Here is a 22097-nt window from a genome sequence, read left to right as displayed (position 1 = left end):
TGCCAAAGACTGAAGACCTTGGGCATCATCTTTACTGACTTTCTCCCACTTCAGGGTTTGTCACTGACACAAATGTATTGTGAATGCTGCATGTGCACCACTGTTACTGCATAAGCGTGTCACACACACAAGGTCCTCATGTCTGTGTTTGTTCAAGATCTTACCTACTGTGACTGAAATCCTTGAAATACAAATAACCCGTCACATGACGTAGGTGACTCACACCTTTTATGTAACACAGCCGTGAGAACCTGTTCATCGCCACTGTTATCAATGGCAAAGCAAAATTTAGCATTTGATTAACCGACCCAAGATTGTGGCGATACCAGAGAACTGACAGGAACAGATAAGTGGTATGGAAAATGGATGGACGGCTGTAAAGCTGCATGTTGTAGCACAAAATGGCCAGAGGGGTGAGGCATTGCACACACAAGTTGGAGAGGCAGTGGGAGTCTGGTGTCACATGGTCGGATAAATATAGTTTATCAGGCTCGGGTGTGAGTCCAACCTGATCCCGTTTATTCAGTTGTGCGTGGAGAGAATCTTCCTCTGGGGTAGCCCAAAGAGTCAGGGAGAGAGTGGAAAAACAAATATAATACATTTTAAACTGTTGGTTAAACGTGCAACCCAGCATTTGATGGAAAAAAATATTTTGTTATGGATGATGGGGCTACCTTTTAACAAATGGTTTAAGGTATGTCTTTATTCATGGATATATTTGTTATCTCGACATTACTGAGCTGTAATAACCCACAAATTATTTGCCAGATTCTCCACGACTACTTTGTCTCTTAACTTGATAAGATTCGAGGTTAAGTACATAGAAGCATTTAATTTGATTTACAACTCAAGATGATCTTGTCATTTATTTCCAACATTTACAACTCCTTGCACGGGTTTATTACTTAGAAAAGTCATCCAAATGTCATATCAATTGTAGTATCCACATAATAGCAATGCAACTGTTACATGTTTTATCATAGTACTCAAAGTACTTGAAAGAGGAACCTGAACAGTTTAATCAGGCCTCAATCTTTAATCTGAAGCTAAAATTGTGAATCTAATGAACACACTTACCAGAGGCCACGTTTAACAAACAAACAAACAAAGTAACAAACAAACAAAGCATGACTGTAAGTATAGATTATTCAAATGAAACCTAAATCTTATGCTTTTCTGCTGCAACCAGTTTGTTAGCAGAAGCTATTGTACGTATTACATCGTCCCAAAGCAACAAGAGTTTTCCTACTATTTCCCAAATCAGAAAGAGAATTATTACAAATTTCTTCCATATTTCATTTGTATTTATTCTTATCGTATACATTTCATTTTTCCATCCATCCATCCATTTTCTTCTGCTTATCCTGTTAAGGGTCACGGGGAAACGGCAGCCTATCCCAGCGGCTTTCGGGCGAGAGGTGGGGTTCACCCTGGACGGGTACATTTCATTTTGATTTATTCTCATCTATTCAGTTCTGCTGGCATCCTTTATCAGGAGACTTGTTTGACAGCTTTCCAAACCCCCCCAAAAAAAGAGTGAACTACTTTTCTTTTCTTCTTTGCAGTGAGAGGCCCTCAATGTTGAGCATTTTAAATGCATGTCATTTACTAAGACTTACAATATTTCGACTGTGTGAATAAATGAATACGTAAATAAACTTTAGAGGTTGAGATGTTGTTGTTTTTTCTATTTTTATTTAATATCATTCAAAACATTTTTCACTATTCATGGGCACTGATGGACACCGACAATCACAAATGTGACCTTTGACCTACAGAGCTGGAGCGACTTTTCTGATTGCTTCCATGGCCGCTTTACTAAACCACTGAGCGTACTCAGTGACTCATCAGTTCTTCATCATCCTCTTCAAATTGCATTTAGACAGACAGAACCAAGGCGTATTGCTGATAGGGATCGACTGATTATCGGGTCGGATGGCGTAGATATTTGTCATTTTTTTAATATTATTGTTATATTTTTTGAACCACCAGCTAGTTTGAAAAAAAAACACTTTGATTTAGAAATTGTATTTCTTAAAACAGATAAATGAAAGCCTGACAGGAAGTCCACACACTTATGTTACACTTACAAAAATCGATCTTTTTATTATTTCTATAGGCCAGTAGGGTGGTTAGCACTGATGCATCACTGCAAGGAGGTTCTGGGTTCAAATGCATCAGCCTGTCTGTGTGGAGTGTGCGTGTTCTCCTCGTGTCCGCGTGGGTTCTCTCACACGCCACGAATATGGCTAATTAGGTTAATTGGAGACTCTAGATTGTCATAGATGTGAGTGGTGAGGGACTGGAGACCTGTCCAGGCTGTACACGCCTCTGTTGACAGCTGGGATAGGCTCCAGCCCCCCACCCCAGCCCTGAAAACAGGATGAGCGGTTGACGATGGAAGGATGGATGACTTCAATATGTTCACAGTCGACAGCTGATAACTCTTCATAAAGAGGCTTTCCTTGTGTTGGGGTGTGTTTGCTTTGTATTTGGGCCTGGAAATATGAACATTCACTGCAGCTGGCAGACTTAATAATAATAATGGGTCGTTCTAATTGCTGCCCTCCACTGGTTACTTGTAGCTCTCCACCTACAGACTCAATCCATGAATGGGGTCAAGGGGCAAGTGGGTGATTAATAAGTAGGTTAATGTTTTTAGTGCATTATCACTCCATAATCAATGAAGAAAAATGAATATGCTATCACCAGTCCTAGTGCTGATTATTGCTTTACCTCGAGATGTAGAACTAAGCTCGTTTTCTTTCGGTAAAGAAACATTAACTCGTGATCTCGAGATAACGACATCAGCAAGCCGTTGGCCGTTCTCGGCTTCGCTAAGATTCACCATCACCATCACTTCAGTGGCAGACGCATTAAATATAACATGTGTTGTGGATTTATTAATGGAATTTGTTTTTGATTTTAAAGACAAAAGCTTTCTATTCCTCCTGTCTCGAGTGTTTACAGGTGGCCGTGCTGGCTTCAGCTCACAACACACAGCGTTTACATGCAGGTGTGTTACCTGTGTCTCTCACAGGAAACAGTTCCTGCCTCCTGGGGCTTCGCTGCCACGATTCACCGGCAGCCGCTCACGGTTTCATACGACGGGAAAGACAATGAAATAGTTTTCCTGGCTGAGTGCGACCGAGCGAGATCCTCGGTCTGTCGGTGCAGCTGACGGACGCACGGAGGAAGGACGAGCTTCCTGATAATCAAGAGGTGCGTCTTATTTCCATTCCCGTGAATGACTGCACACGGCTTCCACAGCCGGGGCTGGGGGCATTGACGCATTGTGGAGTCGACAGGGGGTAGCACTGCAACCCCTCCTTCTCTACACAACGGAGGCATCTATCGGCGAAACCGCGATGGCCGTGGTGCAGCTCGACACGGAGGACCATCAACCGGAGAACGGCTTCGTGTCCCCCGAAACCACATCGCAGGGGCTGCTGACACGCATCGACGGTGCCGTGCTGCCATTTCTCGGGGGATTTGGGAAGTACCAGAGACAGCTGATCGTGCTGACATGGATCCCGGCGTTATTTATTGGATTCAGTCAATACTCTGACAATTTCCTCCTTGCCCAGCCGAACAACACATGTATCCAGCCTCTGGGAAACCTCACCAACGTGACATCGAGTGATTCCCCTTTATCACTTAGTCCTAAAAACACGAGTGAGCGGCAGATGTATTCTAATGGAAGTTACAGCAACCACAATGCCACGACCAACACGCAGTGCAGGTGCAACGAGTGGACATTTGAGCTGCACACGGGACTTGTGCAGAATGTGGTTACCAAGGTAAGCTGAGTGTTGAGGCTGTCATCATCACAGGGTGTTCTGCTCTGTGATCGCACACCCCATAACCCTTATAGGATCGATACGTTTTAGTAAGAGAGAGAGAGAGAGAGAGGGGGGGGGGGGGACAGACAGAGAGAGAATGTGAAACGTGACACTTTCAGAGTATGTGCACACTTTGTGTTATTGCATGTCTCCACAACCGTGCAACGAGTCGTGTCTTTTCTGTAGGAGTTGACAGGGACGCTGCTGATATTAAAAGCAGAGGGATAGCCTGCGTGTGAGGGTGACCGTGAGTCACCGCAAAGCTGATAGAAAGTGTGACCTATAACAGAGAGGCGGGTACTGCCAGGGCTGGTGGAATTTGCCGGTTGCCCTAATGGACATAATAGACATGGAGCCTTTGATTTGGAGCAAAGGTCATTAGTGCACTCTAGAATAATGCAACCCCATCCCTGGCTAAACATCACCCGCCCTATCATTGCCTTAACCAAACACTGTACTCTCAGCCTTGGCAATTTCCGTGTGTGTGTCTCTCTCATTAGTGATGTCTTCACTCATATTTGTGCGTTATTGTAGTTCCTTAATGTTTACATGCCTTACAGGGGAGACAGTGACACCCGGTCTCTGTTAGGGCCTAACTGGAGTAGGGTTTTTTTTTTTTTTTTTGATGATGCTGGTGCCAGGACAAGGGAGTTTAAAACAAAAGAAAGAAGCTAAAATAATCAATATAATCATTGATATTCTTTTTGTTAGGATCCTCAAATATAGCATCAAAAACTAATAACAAATAAATGTAAAAGAGATATCTAACACTTAAAAATAAATGACAGGTCAGTGTAATAACTGAATGGAATTTTATGATTGTAAATTGTCTCTAATAGCATCTTTTTCGACATGTTTTACTCACATTGGGCAAAAGAGCTGTCAATTAATTAATTAACAAAATAGCATTTGAATGTTTCAAAATACATATAAATTCAAACATATTTGAATATTAATTTAAGCGCAATACGTTTATTATTTCAGTCTACATGCGAGTGATATTACATCTTTAATTAAATATTTACTAAATAAGTACACGACCTGCACACCACAGTACAAAAAAAAAAATCCAAACAAAAACTCTGAAACAATTGTAAAAACTTTGACCGTTGAGGACCGCCATCTTTAGCCCTCTTTATACTCCGCCTCTTTGACTGAGAAATAAAAACTTGATTAAACACTTTTGGCACTGAATTCAATCGAATGTATGATTTTTATTACAATTTGAATGTATATTTGAACTTCGGCGAGTCGTTGGCAGCCGTATCGGACACCGTCTCTTCCGATACCTTTATCGGCCACAGCGATAAATCAGGAGTAGAATCATCACCTCCCCTCTCCCAGTCATCAGCTCCACAGCTTTGAAACGAACTGATAGGATGATGGAATTAACCCGTCACTGTAGACACACCTGTATTTATCATTATGGGCTGGAGAGACTTGGGTGGGGGGTTTGGGTGGGATCAATAGGGATTTAAGTTCAACAGTCAGTTTCGGCTTTAAAAAAAAAAAGCCTCCAAAGTTGATTCTGATCACCTGACGGAGAATAGCCAGCTCCACATCAATCAGCTGAGTGGTTCGCTGTGAGGAGATTTGCAGGCGTGCCGTAATCAAAAGACTCATTTGATGTGAAGCCAGGCTTTGAAGCCTCTCAGTGCTGCTGGAGGGTTGAGGCACCCTGATGCCAGCAGCCCATAAACTGGGCTGACGATTCAGTTGTGATATGATTCCAATACTAGAAGGAATAATTATTATGGTGTTATTAATTATATTTCGAAGCAAAATGAAGTGATAACGGTGTGATATTGGAAGGTCTTCGTGTATAAACTATGGTCTTTTCTTAAGCCTGTAGAACATGATTGGCCGGCTGGGATTGACCCATCAGCTACGATAGCGAAACCTCTGACAGGTTCAAGTATAATACAACAATCAACTCCCCTTCGTGAGCATTAGAATGTTCCGTTTTAACTGAAGTTGACGGAGAGTTCTGTGAATGATTTCAGCTGTTGTGCTGGCAGCTGATCCTAACCACCTTGAGTCTTATAAATGGGACGGAGGAAGTATTGGATGCTTCTATCAGTAAAAGTCAATACAGATCAACAGCACCACAATCTGCTGCTGTACAAGGCCTTGTGCATATGGAAATTGTGATAAATATTCAATTAACTGTTCAGCCAGCTGTGTGTGTTTAAAGTGAGTCATGAACCGACACGCACCTTCCTCCTTTGGTCTGGACTTGATAGTGTAAAACCTCCTGGACTTTAAATCTGAGCCACTCTCCAGCTTTGGTTCAACTTAAGGAGGTGGTCTAGGTCTGGGTCACAATGAAGCATGGATTTGGTTCGTTCTAGAGACGGAGTATCAGACCAGAGATACAGGAATTCCATCCATGCATCCATCCATCCATCCATCCATCCATCCATCCATCCATCCATTTTCTATTCAGCTTATCCGTTAAGGATTTCGTGTGTGTGTGTGTGTGTGTGGGGGGGGGGGGGGGGGGGGACTGGAGCCGATCCCAGCTGACATTGGATGAGAGGCAGGGTTCACCCTGGATGGGTCGCCAGGCCATCGCAGGGCCATCAGGAGCAATTAGGGGCTCAGTACCTTGCTCAAGGACACTTGGACATGGTCACCAGGGGAAGTGAGGATCGAACCAGCGACCCTTCGGTTACTACACGGCCACTGTACCTCTGAGCCATGCCACCCCTTTATACAGGAATTAAGGGCCTTTTAAGTGATTCACAGATCGGATATCAGAATGATAGCGCCGATCCGTGATCTCATCCAGATTCCATACCATAGTTCACTGGACCATGAACCTGTCAAAACACGTGACACATCACTGATTCATAAATTCATATCATTCAAATATACACCTGGGGGAGATTTGCAAATTGAAAGCATTTGAGTTTTTTTTTTTTTTGCGCTTTTAAATACTGTGTAGTTTGTTCCAGGCTAATATTCTAACATAAAACAAAATATCTATATAACTGGCATACCATCAACATCAACAATAATAACATAATTAGCGTTATTGTATTAGAAAAACAAGCTCTGGTAGTAGAGTATCATTATAGGTAGATTTGTATCAGAATGAGATTTGGAATGAAATATTTGGAATTGGATCAGAAACAGAAAAAAAATGTGGATCAAAGCAACTCTAGATCAAAGACGGGAAGAATTTTTCTGATGTTTTTCTTTGATGGTTCAAAGTTTTGGACCATTTACAGGAAGTTGCAGTCGGTATAATATTAATAATGATATGATCGCAAGAACGTGAATTTGGAGTTTAAATTTGTCCTGACAGCAAGTTACCATCATGCTAGCTACAAGTTATCAGACACCCATCCACAATCCAACTGACTGTGAGTGCAGGGAGAACTGGCCCATGTAGATGGTGACGGCAGCACCTTTGACATGTAAAGTTCTTGGTCTACTTGCATAACTGCAATGTAAAACCCAATCTAATCTGGATCAAGTGTATACAGGGTCACAAACTTGATTCAGAGCTTGGTGCAGACCTTCAGTGATTTCACGGAGGGGCTTGCATGTAGGAGAGCCTTCTAAATTCTTCCAAGCTGCAGCTGAATGAAGTCACACTGCAGAGGTCAGGGAAGTGGAATGGGTGGATCCATATGCTATGACACACACTTGAAGTATCTCTCTACTCTCATGGGTTGAAAGATCTTTTCCAGTCAAAAGGCGAAAAACATAGTGGCTTTCCTCTGATGCTGGTGCAACCTGTAGATACTCATATTTGTGTTGTCTTTGCACACATACCAAGAATGTCATGTTGACACTACCACCACTTCATCAGTGACTGGTTGGAGCAGTTGGTAAAAGTGTCTGATGGTGCGTGCTCATGTTCCCTGACCTATGAGGTTCACTTTCATGCAAGGTCACCTCTGGGAGAAGAGGATTTGGGTGGCAGGCAGATCAAAATGGAGACAAATTAATGTGGATTTGCTTTTCTTTACTGACAGCCTGCCTCCTAATCTTTCAAAAGTCCCTTTTCCCTTCTACGACACAGACAAGAGAACATGACTGTACAGCAGGAAGTGCTGACTTGGCATTTCTCTGTGTTTGGATTGCATAGGCATAACTGCACATGACCACATTCAACTGAGTGCCAACCCTCTAAGCCCATGTGACTCAGATCCTTATGATCACACGCATACAACGAGATCTCACGGCATCGCAAACAGAGAGAAGTCTTTTACTGAGGCAGAGTTAAGTGTAGGTGGTGGTGGTGAAGGTAAATGAGTCAAAGCTCTCCTCAGGGTCCATCTTAATTAGACTGAGCTGTAGAAATGACAATGTATCATCACTCAGAGGCTCATCAACCTCCTGTCTCAGCTCCCATTCAGATAGACAACGCTGCCTCAAATAGTGGCCTGAGAAAGAACCGATTAACCTCTCAGCTAATCCCCCACGAGAGCGAGGGTCTTGTGTGTGAGAGGCAGGTTGTACGGTATGGAAGTGATAAGGAAGATATGTTATGTGAAAGCATATTGGTGGGTACACCCAGAGCCAGTATCACTGAGCTGTAGGCTGCACACCCATAGATCTGTAAGACGACATTAAATGAACACCCATGCAGGCCTCTCAGCACTGTGTCCCCTCATTCTGTTTACCCAGCTGGCTCTACAGACCCTGGATCAGTGTGAGACACTTAGAAGGTGTCAGCTGTTGAAAGGCAATGACCCCAGTGCAGCAGCACACAATGAACGCCGCTCACAGTGTCGGCCTGGAAAAAAGACGCTGGTGTGTGCAAAAGATAAAACTCATCGTGTTTGCAGCAGGAGTGTTTTGTGTGTGTGCGCGTGTGTGTGTGTGTTGTAGGTTTGTTTCAGATAAGTTTTGCAACAGGGAGGGGTGTGTGTGTGTGTATATGTGTTTTTGCTATGATCTTGTCATGTAAAGTTGTTTTAGAATTGTGTGATGGAATGAAGGGAGTGGTAAACTGATGACATATTTCATATGTCTTAGGTGAGTGGTTGTGTCCCTCACACACAACAAAAGATGGCAATTGATAATAGACTGGTGCACAAGGATTTCTCCATCTGTCACCTTTGGTTTCCATAAACTACAACAAAGACAAAGAACAATCTGAAGCCAGTATAATGCTTAGGCTCCATCTGCAATGCCAGATATCTCGGTATTTTTATTTTTCTCTACGACAAAACCACACAATCCCCCTCACCTACGCTCTCCACCTAGGATTCCAAACCCATGGGTGAGGCAGCGGTGCTAAAACTTGCACTTGGAAGCAGAGAGAGTGGGATAACCACGGTGATAGTCTGTTGCTAGGCAGTAACTATGCAGCAGTCTCACCACTGCTTTTAAGCAGCTCTATCCCTCATGCGTTAGCTCTTTATCCTCTTTCTCTGCACTTCTCTTCATCCCTCTTTATTTCCTATTCCTACATTTTTATCGTGATTTTTTTCTCCTCATTTTCTTCATTTATCCCTCATCTTATGCTTTTTCTCCCTCCTCTCCTCCCCGCCTGCAATATCATTGAATCTCCCCACCCACCACTCATGTAGTTCACGGGGTGCAGAAATGTGCAGCTGTAGTGTAGAGTGTCTTCATCTGAGCCAATGGGACCTGGTGATGTAGACTGGTCACTGCTGTCCAGCAGACACCCCGGGGACATTAACTGATTTGTGCCTCTCTCTCTCTCTTTCTCTCTCTCTCCCTCTCCCTCTCCCTGACTTCTATTCATTATTCCCAAATCAGCAAGACAATAGCGAGGCAGCGAGGGATGGAAGGTGCATAGCAGGCAAGAAGCATGATTTGACTTAGGGAGATTGTTGAGATTTTTTTCTGCTGCAGCTGAGAACACGGCCATATTTTCCCACTTGTGCCGTTAGCTGTGTGTATTCCCATTAAGGATTGGCCAGGAGAGGAACCTAGTAAATAATACATGCAGGTTGGCAAATGCTTTTAAATAAACCACTATAATCATATGTCCACAATCAAACAACTATGTTCTACATCTTTGGCTACACGCGTCAACGGCAGTTGCTGTGATGGTGCTTTATTGGTCATCGGTTGGTCTTTTCTGCACAGTCATCAAAGCAGGTCATTCAACTGTACAGCAATTCCATGTAACGATACGCACACAGAGTTTTATTACACTTTACGAGCGGGTTTGTCACAGCTGCAGAGGAGGGCAGCTTCAGGTTTTTATATATCCTCGTTCTAGAAGCGATTATGCAACAGTAACTTGTTTGCCTACCCTATGTCTTGCACTCTGCTGACATTGATACTGAAACCGTGAATGAGTGGCATTCCGGGATCATGTGATGACTGCGTGGCTCTGTGTAATCCTTGGACGTTCCATTCTGAGCAGGTCACTGTGGAAGAGGTTATGAGAGGTGAAAACCCTCTCAAGAAAAAGAAAATAGAACATGTAAGAACAAACCTCTCTTGGCTTCAGTGCAGGGTAGAGCTATACTAGGGGTGTTCCTGAACCTGGTTCATCGAGTCACACATTGCACATTGATCCATATTATGATTCAGTACAGATAATTGTAGATCATCACATGACTTTCATTTTTTCCCTGCACCAAACAAAAGAGCTGAACAAAACCAGTAAATGACAAATTGTAAAACTTAGCTACTTCCATTTGGAATCCCTCTCAGTCCGATCACCCCAGGTACCATATTTATTGAAGTGACTGATGTCGAGACATCCTGTGGCTGCCATGTTTGTTTACATCTTGAAACCTCACCACACCGATGTCAGAAACCCCAAGGAGACCAAAGCTGGCTTCACGGCAGCCTTTCTCAGATGATCTTTGACCTCGCGAGAAACTGTCAGGAACCCCTCGGTCGCGTATCTGCTTCGTCTCCACTCTCTCTCCCCTCCTCCTTCATTCTTGGACAATCCATCCTTGTGGACTATGGCCAACCGGCAGAAGCTAACATAGCTAACGAAGGTCACATGTCGTTCTTCACTACTTATGACACTGGTGTGACATTTCCCAGACTCTTTGGGAGCATTATTGAAGACTCACTTGAGTCTCACTTAATCAGAAAAATAACAGGCAGTGGGATGTTCTCCAGTCTGGGGAGCATCAGCTCAGCTACACACTACAAGTAAACTGGGTAGCTGGTGCCCCTCAGCCCCACCCCCACCTATACCAGTTATGCACGTCGACCTGCATAACAGACATTCCTGTGATGATCTAAAAAGCCACTGCAACACTTCGACTAGGAGATCGTGCTGTTGAGTCAGGCTCTTTCAAATGAATCATCAAATCTATGACTGTAGAGGGTCACCCCAGCACGGTTCCTCTGTGTTTACACTGATAAACCTTGGTGCACACATGGGCTAGAGTTGACGTTGCTCTACCCGCTATGGCCACCAAACAACTGTCTGCTTCTTCTATTTGACATTAAGTAGCTGAGAATTTTATGATGGCAAAATACTCCAAATATCCAAGGCCCATCTGAAATGTTTTTGTGTGACCATGTCAGGATGATCTATTGTAATATGATTTACATGTGATGCAACACAGGGGTTGTTCTACTTTTAAGACCTGAGGCAACATTTGCATATTTGTGCCTTCCAGATCAGAATGTACAGCTGGGCATACATACATAGAGGCCAATGGTCAAAGCTTTTTAAAGGAGTTTATTTCATATTTCTATCGGCTACAGCGGCTTAGAGACATGAGTGCTTTGTTTGAAATAAAACTGAAATTGGTACATTTAGTTTTCTATTTGATCCAGGTCACTTTCACGTGTGCACATTTGCTTCGGGGTGTGTTCGAGTAGAACCAGAAGTGGACTCACACAGGTTAGTCAGAAAAGGGCTGTAGGAGAAAAGCTAAAGTCTTTGGTCCAGATGTCTAGCAAGTAGCAAACATTTCTACGCAAGTCAGTCCTCCTTCTATTTTATTTACATCTGAACAAATGCCAACATGCAGAAAGCTCATTATTTTCTGCATGTTGGTTCACTTCCTTCAACTGGGTCAGATCAAGGTCGGACTGAGCTCTCGTTGTGTTTGAGCAGCTCTAGGTTTCACTTGGAAGCGGACCGAGAGAGACTGGAAGAGGTGGTGCCGTTTTGGTTGATTCAGAATACGATCACTGCTTTGAAAAAAAACCCAACAACCCTCAAATAAACCGTGCCATTAAATCGGGTTAAGAAAGCGCCCTCAGTGGATGTTGACAAGTCTTTAAGAAAACCCTCAGCATGTAGGAGCCTGTTCATAAAACAATGTATTTTCTGCATTTTAGATCTAAATGGGTTAAGTCATCAGCTGATTTTCAAACGGATCCTTGCCGTAATCACTGCTTGCTTGTGCTGTGCATATTTGTCACAATTTGACACAATTGGTGTGTTTGAATAGGGCAATAAAAAAGTAGACTCCCACTCCCTTGTTTCCAAAGTGGAAATTAATGTCAGAAAGTGGAATAATTAAATTCGTCATCATCTACAACGGATTGATACATTTGGTGATAAGAGGTAGTAAATTCATATCATCATTTGGCATTTTCTGTGAGTTTTCCTACTGTCCTCCTGTTTAGCATCTTTAAGCTCATTGTTTTGGTTCCATGCCACCACTCTCATAACTCTCATAATAATACTTAGCTCTGGCTGCACACCCCCCCTCCTTTCAAAATACACCCCTCTCATATTTCAGTAGTATTTGTTTAGAGTGGTAGTAGTGCCCTGTTTATTGAACAGATCCAAATTTTGACTGACAGGGAATCGATAAAAGTCTGTTAAAAAATACCATTGATCATTTTACTCTACGCGTATTGGTATGCTGCATACATTTCTTGGATGTAATGGCTGTGTTTATTTGTCTCTACAGTGGAGTCTGGTGTGTGACTCTGCATGGAAAGTCCACATTGCAAAATTCTCTCTCTTGGTGGGATCCATCTTCGGATACCTGGTGTTTGGAATCCTTGCAGACTGGTAAGATGTTTGTTGATAGTTGAGCGGGATAAAAAGCTGTTTCTCATTGCCTTTAAGCAAATATATATCTATGTATATTACCTCATTTTGTAGGTTTGGCCGCCACCCAGTGCTGATCATATCGGTGCTGTTCATGCTGGTGTTTGGTCTCACTGTGGCCTTCTCCGTGAACGTCCCCATGTTCAGCACCCTGCGCTTCTTTGAAGGCTTCTGCCTGGCAGGGATCATCCTGTCCCTCTACGTTCTCAGTAAGTGCTCTCAGGTTGAAATATGCAGGGCACGTCCACAGCTGCTGTAGCAGATCCCCTCTGTGGCGTGATACACAAACTATGAGGCAGATTTTTTTTACCAAACTGGGGGGTGGGGGAGGGGTAATATTTGCCAAAGTGAAGATTACTCATAGCGCCACCTGGTGACAACAGGAAATGATTTTACACTTGGATGTTCTCCTCCTTGCTAGTCACCAAGCTCCATATCACATTTGGTCAGAAACACCCTCAGACCTTGTCATTGCTTACTGTGAAGATCGTGACTTTTGATTAAATGGCATTACCGTGGTGAGGGGGCCATGTTGGATATTTCACCCTTGAACAGGAAGCTGTTGGAACTGGAATCCACAGGTCGAGATTTGCTCCAAAGTGCAACATTAGTTTGCTCCTTCATGCAAAATCCAAAGATTATCAGGTTCCTCCTCCCTCTTATAACGGAAAGCCCAACAGTCTGGATGTTTTTGCTGCTTGTGTTTAGTTTCGGCTCCTCTTGGCTGAGGTGTGATGCCATCTTGAACTTTCAAAAAGATTGGCCTTCGGTCTCCTACAGATGAAACAAAAGTATGATTCATAGGTTAGAATCGGGTGTGTTGGCTGAATGTGAGTACACATACAAGGAATTTGACTTCCTGTCTTGTTTCATTGCATGAACAAGCATGTTATACATAGTAGGTAAATGTTAAAAGACCAAAAGAAAATCCCTTACTAGTTGATGATTTCTTTAGCATGTAAATAGGGAACACCCTTGTTCTTGTTTGCAAGGTTGAGCTTGATTGCGCTTGTGCTTTAGCAGGGTAATAAAGGTGTGAAGTGTGATTTAAGCATATTTGTGCTAACAGTACCTTTGCTGCATGTTCACTGATAATTTAACACAGGCAAGTTCAACTGAAACTATACATCTCTTGTATCGTTTGCATTTTCAAGCAGTATGTTTCACCTCAACACAAGAAAAGGCTCTGAAAAGTTGGACTCGTTGCAAAGAGCTCTGGCAAGTGTTGCAAAGGTTTGGCTCAGCACCTGGAGGGAACGCTTCCTCAAAGCAAATAGGACAGAGCGTGCACATTAGCCCCGGTGCCAAGTTCCAACTACACAACCTGCTGACATTACACAACTGGACGTCACAAGTCTTTATTAAGGCGTTGAGGTATTAACTCTAATTGGGATGCTGTTGTTTACACAAGCGTCCAGTTCACAATATGGAGCCTCTTTCAAAAGGGTTCCGTCTTCACAGCTGCTGCCCTTTAGCAGTACAGCAGTGTGGGTCTGTTGTTGCAAAAGGACACACCTGAAAAACAGGTCTGATTTTTGCATACAGTATGAGCCCTGTCACAGATTCCCCCTCACGTCCCTCACCTCACACTGTCGTATGTTCTCCTGGCTGAATCTCATCACTAGCTGATTAATTTTTCGCCAGATATCAGAGAAGTATCGTGGTGTGGTTCAAAACAGGAAGCCATAAACTGATGAGTGATGTCAGGGTGGCAGCCACAGTATATAGTATGTATGTTCCATTTATATGTATCAAAATGTATCTTCTGAGAAGACACGTCTTATACAGTATCCAGTTCTTATACAGTAACTGCAAAAATAGGCTGCAGTGTTTTTAATGAATCCCCTCTGTTGGTTATGGTATGAATCATCTGTGAACGGTGCACTGCATCTAAAGAAAGAGGCCCTTAGTTCCAGTTTCTTTGAAGCTTCGGGGGGCAACTGTCGCTGACCAATGAGGGAGGAAGGATGGGTGAGATGATGAGGGAAGAAGCCCTCAGTGTCCTTGTCATTTTAATTTCCTCTCTGCTCTGCGTACCTTTGAACAGCTTCCCCAAGCTTCCTAAACAGAAGGACCGTTAAGTCCGTTCAAGGGACAAAGGGGAGAAGGTCAGCCAGGAGAAAGCAAAAGGGTGCAGTTAAACTGTACTTTATCAAATTGAAATGAGCTCAGCGTCCATTGTTTCCACGTCAGCCAAGAGTTAATGGTTCAGTAGCTCTGTGGATGGTGGTGGTGGTGGTGGTGGTGGTGAGGGGGGCTGCACAGTAGAATTTTCAGGTCAACATTCAATAAATGGGCTTGTTATGACTTTTTTTCCCAGCTCTCTGATGATATAAACAAAGATAGCAGTATAAATTTAAATTCTGAAGCAATAAATTGTGAAGGATTAAAAAAAGGAAGCAATATTTCAATTGGCGTTATTATTTCATCAGGGTGCATTCCAAGTAAACTACATTTGTGTCTGCAGAGTTCAATACTATGTCAAGGACAATTTATTTTTCTTTGTAAGTTATGTTACTATTCTTGCTGTAGTTTTAACCAATCTTATTTCCTACTTCTCAAGTGTTCCTGTCTAGACTGCATCTCCTCCTTTCTCACTTCTGACCTGATCTTTATTCTTTGCGAATGCAATTTTGCAATACAGCAACTGTTATTATTGTGTTTCTGCTGCATCTGTTGCAGGTTTATAGGCCTACTTTTCTTTTCCTAGTTACCTTATTAAAGCTAATTCAACACCTTACTCGAAATATTCAAGTACCTCAGGAACGACTTCAAGTGGTAGAAATTGCCCAAGAATATCGACTGACCTCGACCCAGACATTTCTGTTGCATCATACAAATGTGAGGCCTTGGCCAACCCTGCGTGTGTGTCACACACTCTTTAGCTTACAAGAGTTTGCCTTGAATGATGAGTTGCAATGATGGAATGTTTCATTTCATGACAAATTGGAGACTCAAAGTGGAGAGTTGTCACCAGAGAACAGTTATGTTTTTGTTTTTTTGGCGTCACGCCGAGAGAGAACACGTAGTTGTTCTGAGCTCATGAATATATGATTTACTTCCTGTATGACTTCTAGAATGCAGAAGGAGCCAGCCACTTATATTAGCTTCAAGCTAGCAGTGACTGACAGCTTACAACAGCAAAACTGTCAGTTTACAAACTCTGCAGTGCATCATCTGATATGGTCCCTTTTATCCAGCGGTTAACTGACATTTCTGGGTACCTTTGCTGCAGATGTTGCTTCATTAGCTGTGTCTGGCTCCTCCTACATTCTGAAGTCACAAAGATGTTATGTAGGAGTGTAAAGCATGTTCATGAGCTTAAGACACCTATGTGGGAGTAGTTGAAAGGCGCAAAAAACTTTTTGAGTGAAGCGTTACTTTGAAATATACATTTAACTGAAGTCAAAAGCAAGATGTTGCCAGTTTGTCATCAATATGACTCATAATATATGTGAACACAATTCACAAGAGTAAAAGTGATCAGGCAGCTCCAGACAAGTCATCCAATCAGACTAAAGTACTTCCTTCTTGCAGTTACAAATGGATTCCCACTTCATTTCCACACTTATTGTTGACAATAATCAAACGAATCCCATTATGCAACTTCATTGTCTTCTCTGAACAACCACGTCCTTGTGAAGAACCCTGCTGCAGTACTACACTACACTGGCTTTAGCTGGACAGTTGTTTGTTTGAGCTTTGCATATTTGTAAAGCTGATGTATTTTCATACTGCTGCCCGTATTTCAGCTCACGTGTGTCCTGTGTCACATGATATTTACCCCGCAGCCAGCCAGTATTGACAAAACTCCACCAGTGGTCCGAGAGCAGGAACACAGTCATCCAATAACACATTACCTGCCAGGATCAATCCTCTTACTTTGAGGAATTCTGTGTGGTGGATTTAATGCATGATAATTGGCTGTACGTGTAGAATTTAGCAAAGACTGATGTCCGTTCTTGTCTCGACGCTATGGTGGTCATGTGACATTACTAAACTAATGCCTTTCTCCTGTGACTTTTGCTTACCAAGAAAAACCCACGTTGTGGCAGTGCAACATTTAGTGTTTGCGGATCAATTTATGCTCACTGATTTGGACTTTAATTTAAATATAAACCCAGAATATGATGCTTTTCTACATGGCGTTCCAGCCAGTCTAGCTGAGGTAATGCACTAATTTAAAAAGTGTAAACCTCATGGACATTAACCCATTGTGCCCCGGTGTCAAAGAGCAGCTTTATGGAAATGGGTGAACCTTTTTTTCAAGGGTTCAGAGCAATTTGCACACAGCTATTATCCGTTCCGCCACAATGACCTGTCGGACTCAGGCCCACCGCGGGCCAACATGGCTGATCTGATGTGACACTTATACAGCTCCTGACGCTAACTGCCACACAAAGACAGAAATAAGGGAGGAAAAGGAGAATGAAACGGAAATGGAGAAAGGAGAGAGATGGGGAACGGCAACTAGCCTGAGGACAGGAACATAAAGACCGAGAGGAGACTTGATGAAGGAAACGTGTTTTGTACACCGCATTCTATATGTTAAAACTGCTGCATCTCTTTACTGCAATGATGTACAGGGATCAGCCAAAACATTAGAACCACTGAGAGGTTTGAGTATAAAACAACAGTCCTGTAATAAGTCGCCCTTTCATGAGGATTGTAATGTTCAGGTAATCAGTCTGAGATGTGTTAATTATTTCGCAGGCAGTCATTGGTGGTATTTGTTGCACCGCACTGGTTTATACTGGGATTCCTCAGTTCATGTTCATGGGATGAGCTAACTATTCATACTGCTATCATTAAAACTCATTAGAGTTTATGAGCACCAGAAAATACAGCCTCCAAAATGACCATTAAAACAGACACACGAAGAACAGGACATGGCTGATCCATGAGCAGTATAGTAGCTGCAAAAAGAACAGCTAAAACAGTAAAACCAACAGCTATAGAAGGTCATCTGCTGCTATTTATACTTGGTCTGTGTGTGTGTGTGTGTGTGTGTGTGTGTGTGTGTGTGTGTGTGTGTGTGTGTGTGTGTGTGTGTGTGTGTGTTCTAGCCATTTTAGCATGGAAGCACCAAGCGGGCCTAGCGATGCTAACAGTGCAGTACCTACAGCTCAGCTTTTTTTTTTAACGGTAAACACACTCCCAGTCTCCCATCTACACACTCAGCACACAAAGCTGAGTCATGCTAGCCGTGTATTTGTGTGAGAATTTTGAGATTAGCTCAAGATGAGTGGATTGTGTTCTGGGGCAGTGGGCCAAGCTTGCTCTTTGTGTACACATCTTCCATCTTGTTCTATCATCAGTTATTTGTGGCCTCCTTCTCTGGGAGGGATAAATATGTGCAGCAAATATCATATGGAGCGACATTATAAAGGTGCACAAATAAACAGAAAAAATATCCTGTGAATCAAAAAATGGATTAGAAATTGTAACAAGTTGATTCGTCGGGACGATGATGATCTCTGGTTTCCTCAAAGCTTGCATTTTTGATTTGACATGTGTGTATAATTACTTAATAATGGATAGCAGGCGTGTGTTCTTAAGAAAAGCACTCTTTCACTTTTCATGTCTGAGTTAGAGGTAACATGTCTATACATGGTTTGTGTGTGTGTGTGGGGGTGTGTGTGTGTGGGTGTGTGGGTGTGTGGAAGAGAGAGAGGCTTTGTTGTGCAGACAGGTGACGTTTAGAGCTCGTGATTCTGCCTTTAGTCGAGGGTCATTAAAACAAATGACTTTTCTGTCAGTGTCAAATGCTCATGACAGCTCTGTGTGGAATAATCTAGACAGGGAACAAAACTCCCCCGATATTCTCCACACTCCCCACCTTAATTTTTTCCTTAACCATACTATTTGATATATTTATATAAATTATTTAAATGATTTGATTGCATTTGTCACATTTTTTTTCCTTTTTTTTAGATGAAGGTCACCCCCTCCTCTCAAAAGAACACATTTGGATCTTTGACCTTCACTTTAGTCTGTATCATATTTTTTTACAACCGGTAATGTCCTCAAATGTACCATGAAGATTAAATGTATCAACAGATGTTTACAATCAGGATTTAGTCAGGATTTTTCCAGATAAACGGGAGGACGGTGGCATTCGGCACATAAATAATGTTTGTAGTCACCACAGCCCCACTAAAACACTTTGTAAAGTTGCAGTGGATGGACTTGTCATCGAGTAGTTAAATAAATGGTTAAAGGAGCGTGCCAGCTTTTGGGGAATATGCTTATTGCCATCATTTTTAGTGCTGATAAGCAGGTTGATACCCCTCTACGTGTTTTACAGAGCTCAGTCCCCCTACCGTACTGCGGACTGCTAGTTAGCAAATTCTCTGCATGATAAGAATGTTTCACATTGTCAATTTCAATATAGCGTTTTTCATTCCTGCACAAGAGGCACCTCAGAAAGCATTTGTGGGAGTATTTTGTATTTGTTAGTCTGACAGGCGGTAAGTTTCTTTGCTTGCCTCAGGAAAGTCCTGTCTTGTCTTAATCTCACAGTGTGTGCCTCTGATATGGACGTTTATCTGTCGGGCCTGATTGCTCAGATCTGGACTCTGAGTAGCTTTTCTTTCCCTTCATATGGCGATGCACCCTAGGGTACAGGGTTGGGAATCATTCACAGGTACCTGGAATTCATAGCTTTTAGATGTATTTTTTTTAGTTTGGACAGGTTTTTTTCCCTAAAAGTAGATGGGTTGCTGTGGCCATTTTTTAAATTCAGCATCCCAAATATTGCATAAAGCATTGTTTATGTGAGTTTTTAAATTGCGTAACCACATTTAAGACTGCTACGCATTTCCTCTGACTGTGGGGCTTGAAGACATTAGAGGGATAATATCTCATGCTTCTTTACTTTGTCACCAGATGTGCTCTCTGGTGCAAAAAAAAAAACCAACAACCAAAAAACCCCAAAACGTGGCATTCAGCATGAATTGTCACCCGGCGTATTTCACACCCCTGCAATGGCATCAGAAGGACTAACTGAGGAGACAGTTTATTCATTCCAAATGTGTTAAAAAAAACTAAAAAAAAACCTGAAGACAAAAACTGAGAGGTAAGCTTGGACCAAGACTTTGAATCAGGATACAAATGCTAAAGAAGGCTATTTTCAATGATACATAGGTTGACCTGTTCTCATCTTTCCCCACTATCTGCTCTAGCTGTGATAAATAGGTTAAGGTGAACACATTTCTCTCTGAGGAGGGTTAAAGTTCCTTTGTCCTGCTTGCTCAGCGAACTTCTTCCCCTAACACGCAGACATAAACTCCATGCTACGTCTGTGTTCCTTTCTATAGCCCAACTTCCCTCTTTCAAGCAGACTGGATAAGCTAATGGTCACGTTGTAATTGACCCTGTGGGAGTCATTTTTCAACCCTTGTTGTTTGTGAAAGACAGTCCATGACATAACCTCGAGCTATCTCACGCCACAAATTCCTGAGTGAAGTTCAGTCATCGGCTGAATCAGCGTGGGCAACATTTGCTGTTGTCTTTTGTGGAGTGTAAAAAAAAAGAAAGAAATGAATGCTGTTTCTGTTCTTGGGTCAGGGCTGATGCATCTGTTCTGTTTGGACAATCCGGGATTGTCTCTTGCTGTTTTGTGTCAGAGTGTAAGTCTTTTTTCCCATTTGGTGCCTCCTGGTGAGCTTGTTTTTGTGCTGATTTTGCTGTGTGTGTGTGCGTGCGTGCGTGTGTGAGAGAAAGAGAGCGAGAGAGAGGAGTGAGGTGGAGGTTGGAACATATGTTTACATGTAAACATCATCGAAAGACAATACTTAGTGGTGTTTTACTTGTGTTTTAATTGCAGAGATTCTTGGCATACAGATGCAAAGTGCATGTGGCTAGTTGGAACTAGTTGACAGTCTACATCGGAGACTAATCGATGAGTAGGACCTTCTTCATAGTCATAGTCTTGTCAAGTAGGGGGAAGCCCTGGGATATTTGTATGCTGATGCAGTCACACTATATCAAATCAAAGGAGAGTGAAAAACATGAAGTGATAACCTGTCTGAGTTCTTTTACAGTTATTGGCCACAACATTCCAGGCCAGAATCTCAATGACCGACCATTAGCAAGGTCTCCTTTTCTTTGGCCTTTAAAGGTACAGTTGATTAGATCAAGACATCCATCCATCCGTTTTCTATACTGCTTATCCCTTAAGGGTTGCAGAGTTCACCAGTCCATCAGGAGCCATTAGGGGTTCAGTGTCTTGCTCAAGGACACTTGGGCATGGTCACGGGGGGAAGTGAGGATTGAACCAGCGACCCTTTGGTTGCTAGACGGCCACGCTACCTCTGAGCCATGCATCCCCTAGATCATGACAGCACAGCATGTTTCAATCTCAAGATCATCATTTTACTAATGCACTATGAAACCAAGAGGTTGTTCACCCCAACTGTGAAAAACAAGGAAATGCTAACTTCCCCAGCAGGTTGATGTTTACCAGCTGATTTATAGTCCAGCATTCAATGATGTGCATTTCCCTTTTTAAAAAAAAAAAAAAAATTCCAAAGTTCCCTTAAAATTTACAGTTACAAGGAAAAAAGTCTTCTTTGCACAGATAAATATTCACAGACTTTGCCTTTCACCTGATTGCTCGTCTCATCTGAAAATGAGCCAGAACTCAAGGTTACGGCGCAAGTGATTCACTCGAGGAACAGAGAATTATTACGAGACACGCCGGGCGACCCGCTGTAGTTTTGCTTTCACACACACAAAAAAAGCTCTTCAATCTGTAGTGGTCTCTCACTAATACCAAGGTTCACTGGGTTCTGATCAGGGAAATGCTCTTTGCTGACGATGCTGCGCCGGCCTGTCAATCTCACTAAGCAACACGCATCAGCAGCTTCGCACATGGCTTCACTGATGGTGGTCAACATCAATGATAACAGCTTTTAAAGTGTTCTAGTCACCTATTTTGGTTCGGCTATACTGTAAATGAACTACTGGACAAAAGCGAGAAAAAAAAGATTACTCAATAAAGAGCTCTCGGGGTCAGTTTTAGAATCATTTCCTATTTTTCTTAACTCAAGTGTACACCAGTGAGAGCTCTTGGAAAGACATTTTTGACGCGGCGCTTATCACGACCATCAAAACATCCTATGAGGGGATTATTTATCTGTCGGCGAGGTTCTTTGTAGAGTTCATGTTAGGGAGCATTGAAGCTGTTCTCCCAGCTGAAAAATAATTATCACTTGATACAGAAGTGAGTCAAAAAATTACCCTGACTCAGAGGTCCAACTACAAACCACAAGGAA

General features: G+C 42.6%; 1 protein-coding gene across 2 annotated transcripts in view; it reads left to right on the top strand.

The window, feature by feature from the left end:
• Window positions 1-511: 511 nt before the first annotated feature.
• The window catches only part of slc22a23a (solute carrier family 22 member 23a), a 40016-nt gene continuing 18430 nt past the window's right edge, over window positions 512-22097 (top strand). The window contains exons 1-5 of one of the 2 annotated variants that reach the window (XM_086203748.1): window positions 512-694; window positions 1373-1438; window positions 3041-3800; window positions 12677-12780; window positions 12874-13028. In XM_086203748.1, the coding sequence (XP_086059874.1) occupies window positions 3369-3800; window positions 12677-12780; window positions 12874-13028 (691 nt within the window). In that variant the 5' untranslated portion in view covers window positions 512-694; window positions 1373-1438; window positions 3041-3368. Of the gene's footprint in view, window positions 695-1372; window positions 1439-2700; window positions 3801-12676; window positions 12781-12873; window positions 13029-22097 lie in introns of those variants that run through there. The other variant, XM_086203749.1, reaches the window with a different exon arrangement.

The sequence above is a fragment of the Aulostomus chinensis genome, chromosome 5 (assembly GCF_037954235.1).
Source record: "Aulostomus chinensis isolate RoL2024-O1b breed Wild chromosome 5, RoL_Achi_v1.0, whole genome shotgun sequence".
In the NCBI taxonomy this organism is placed as follows: Eukaryota; Metazoa; Chordata; class Actinopteri; order Syngnathiformes; family Aulostomidae; genus Aulostomus; species Aulostomus chinensis.
The sequence above is the reverse complement of the archived record's forward strand: the minus strand, read 5'-3'. Positions and strand labels throughout refer to the sequence as shown.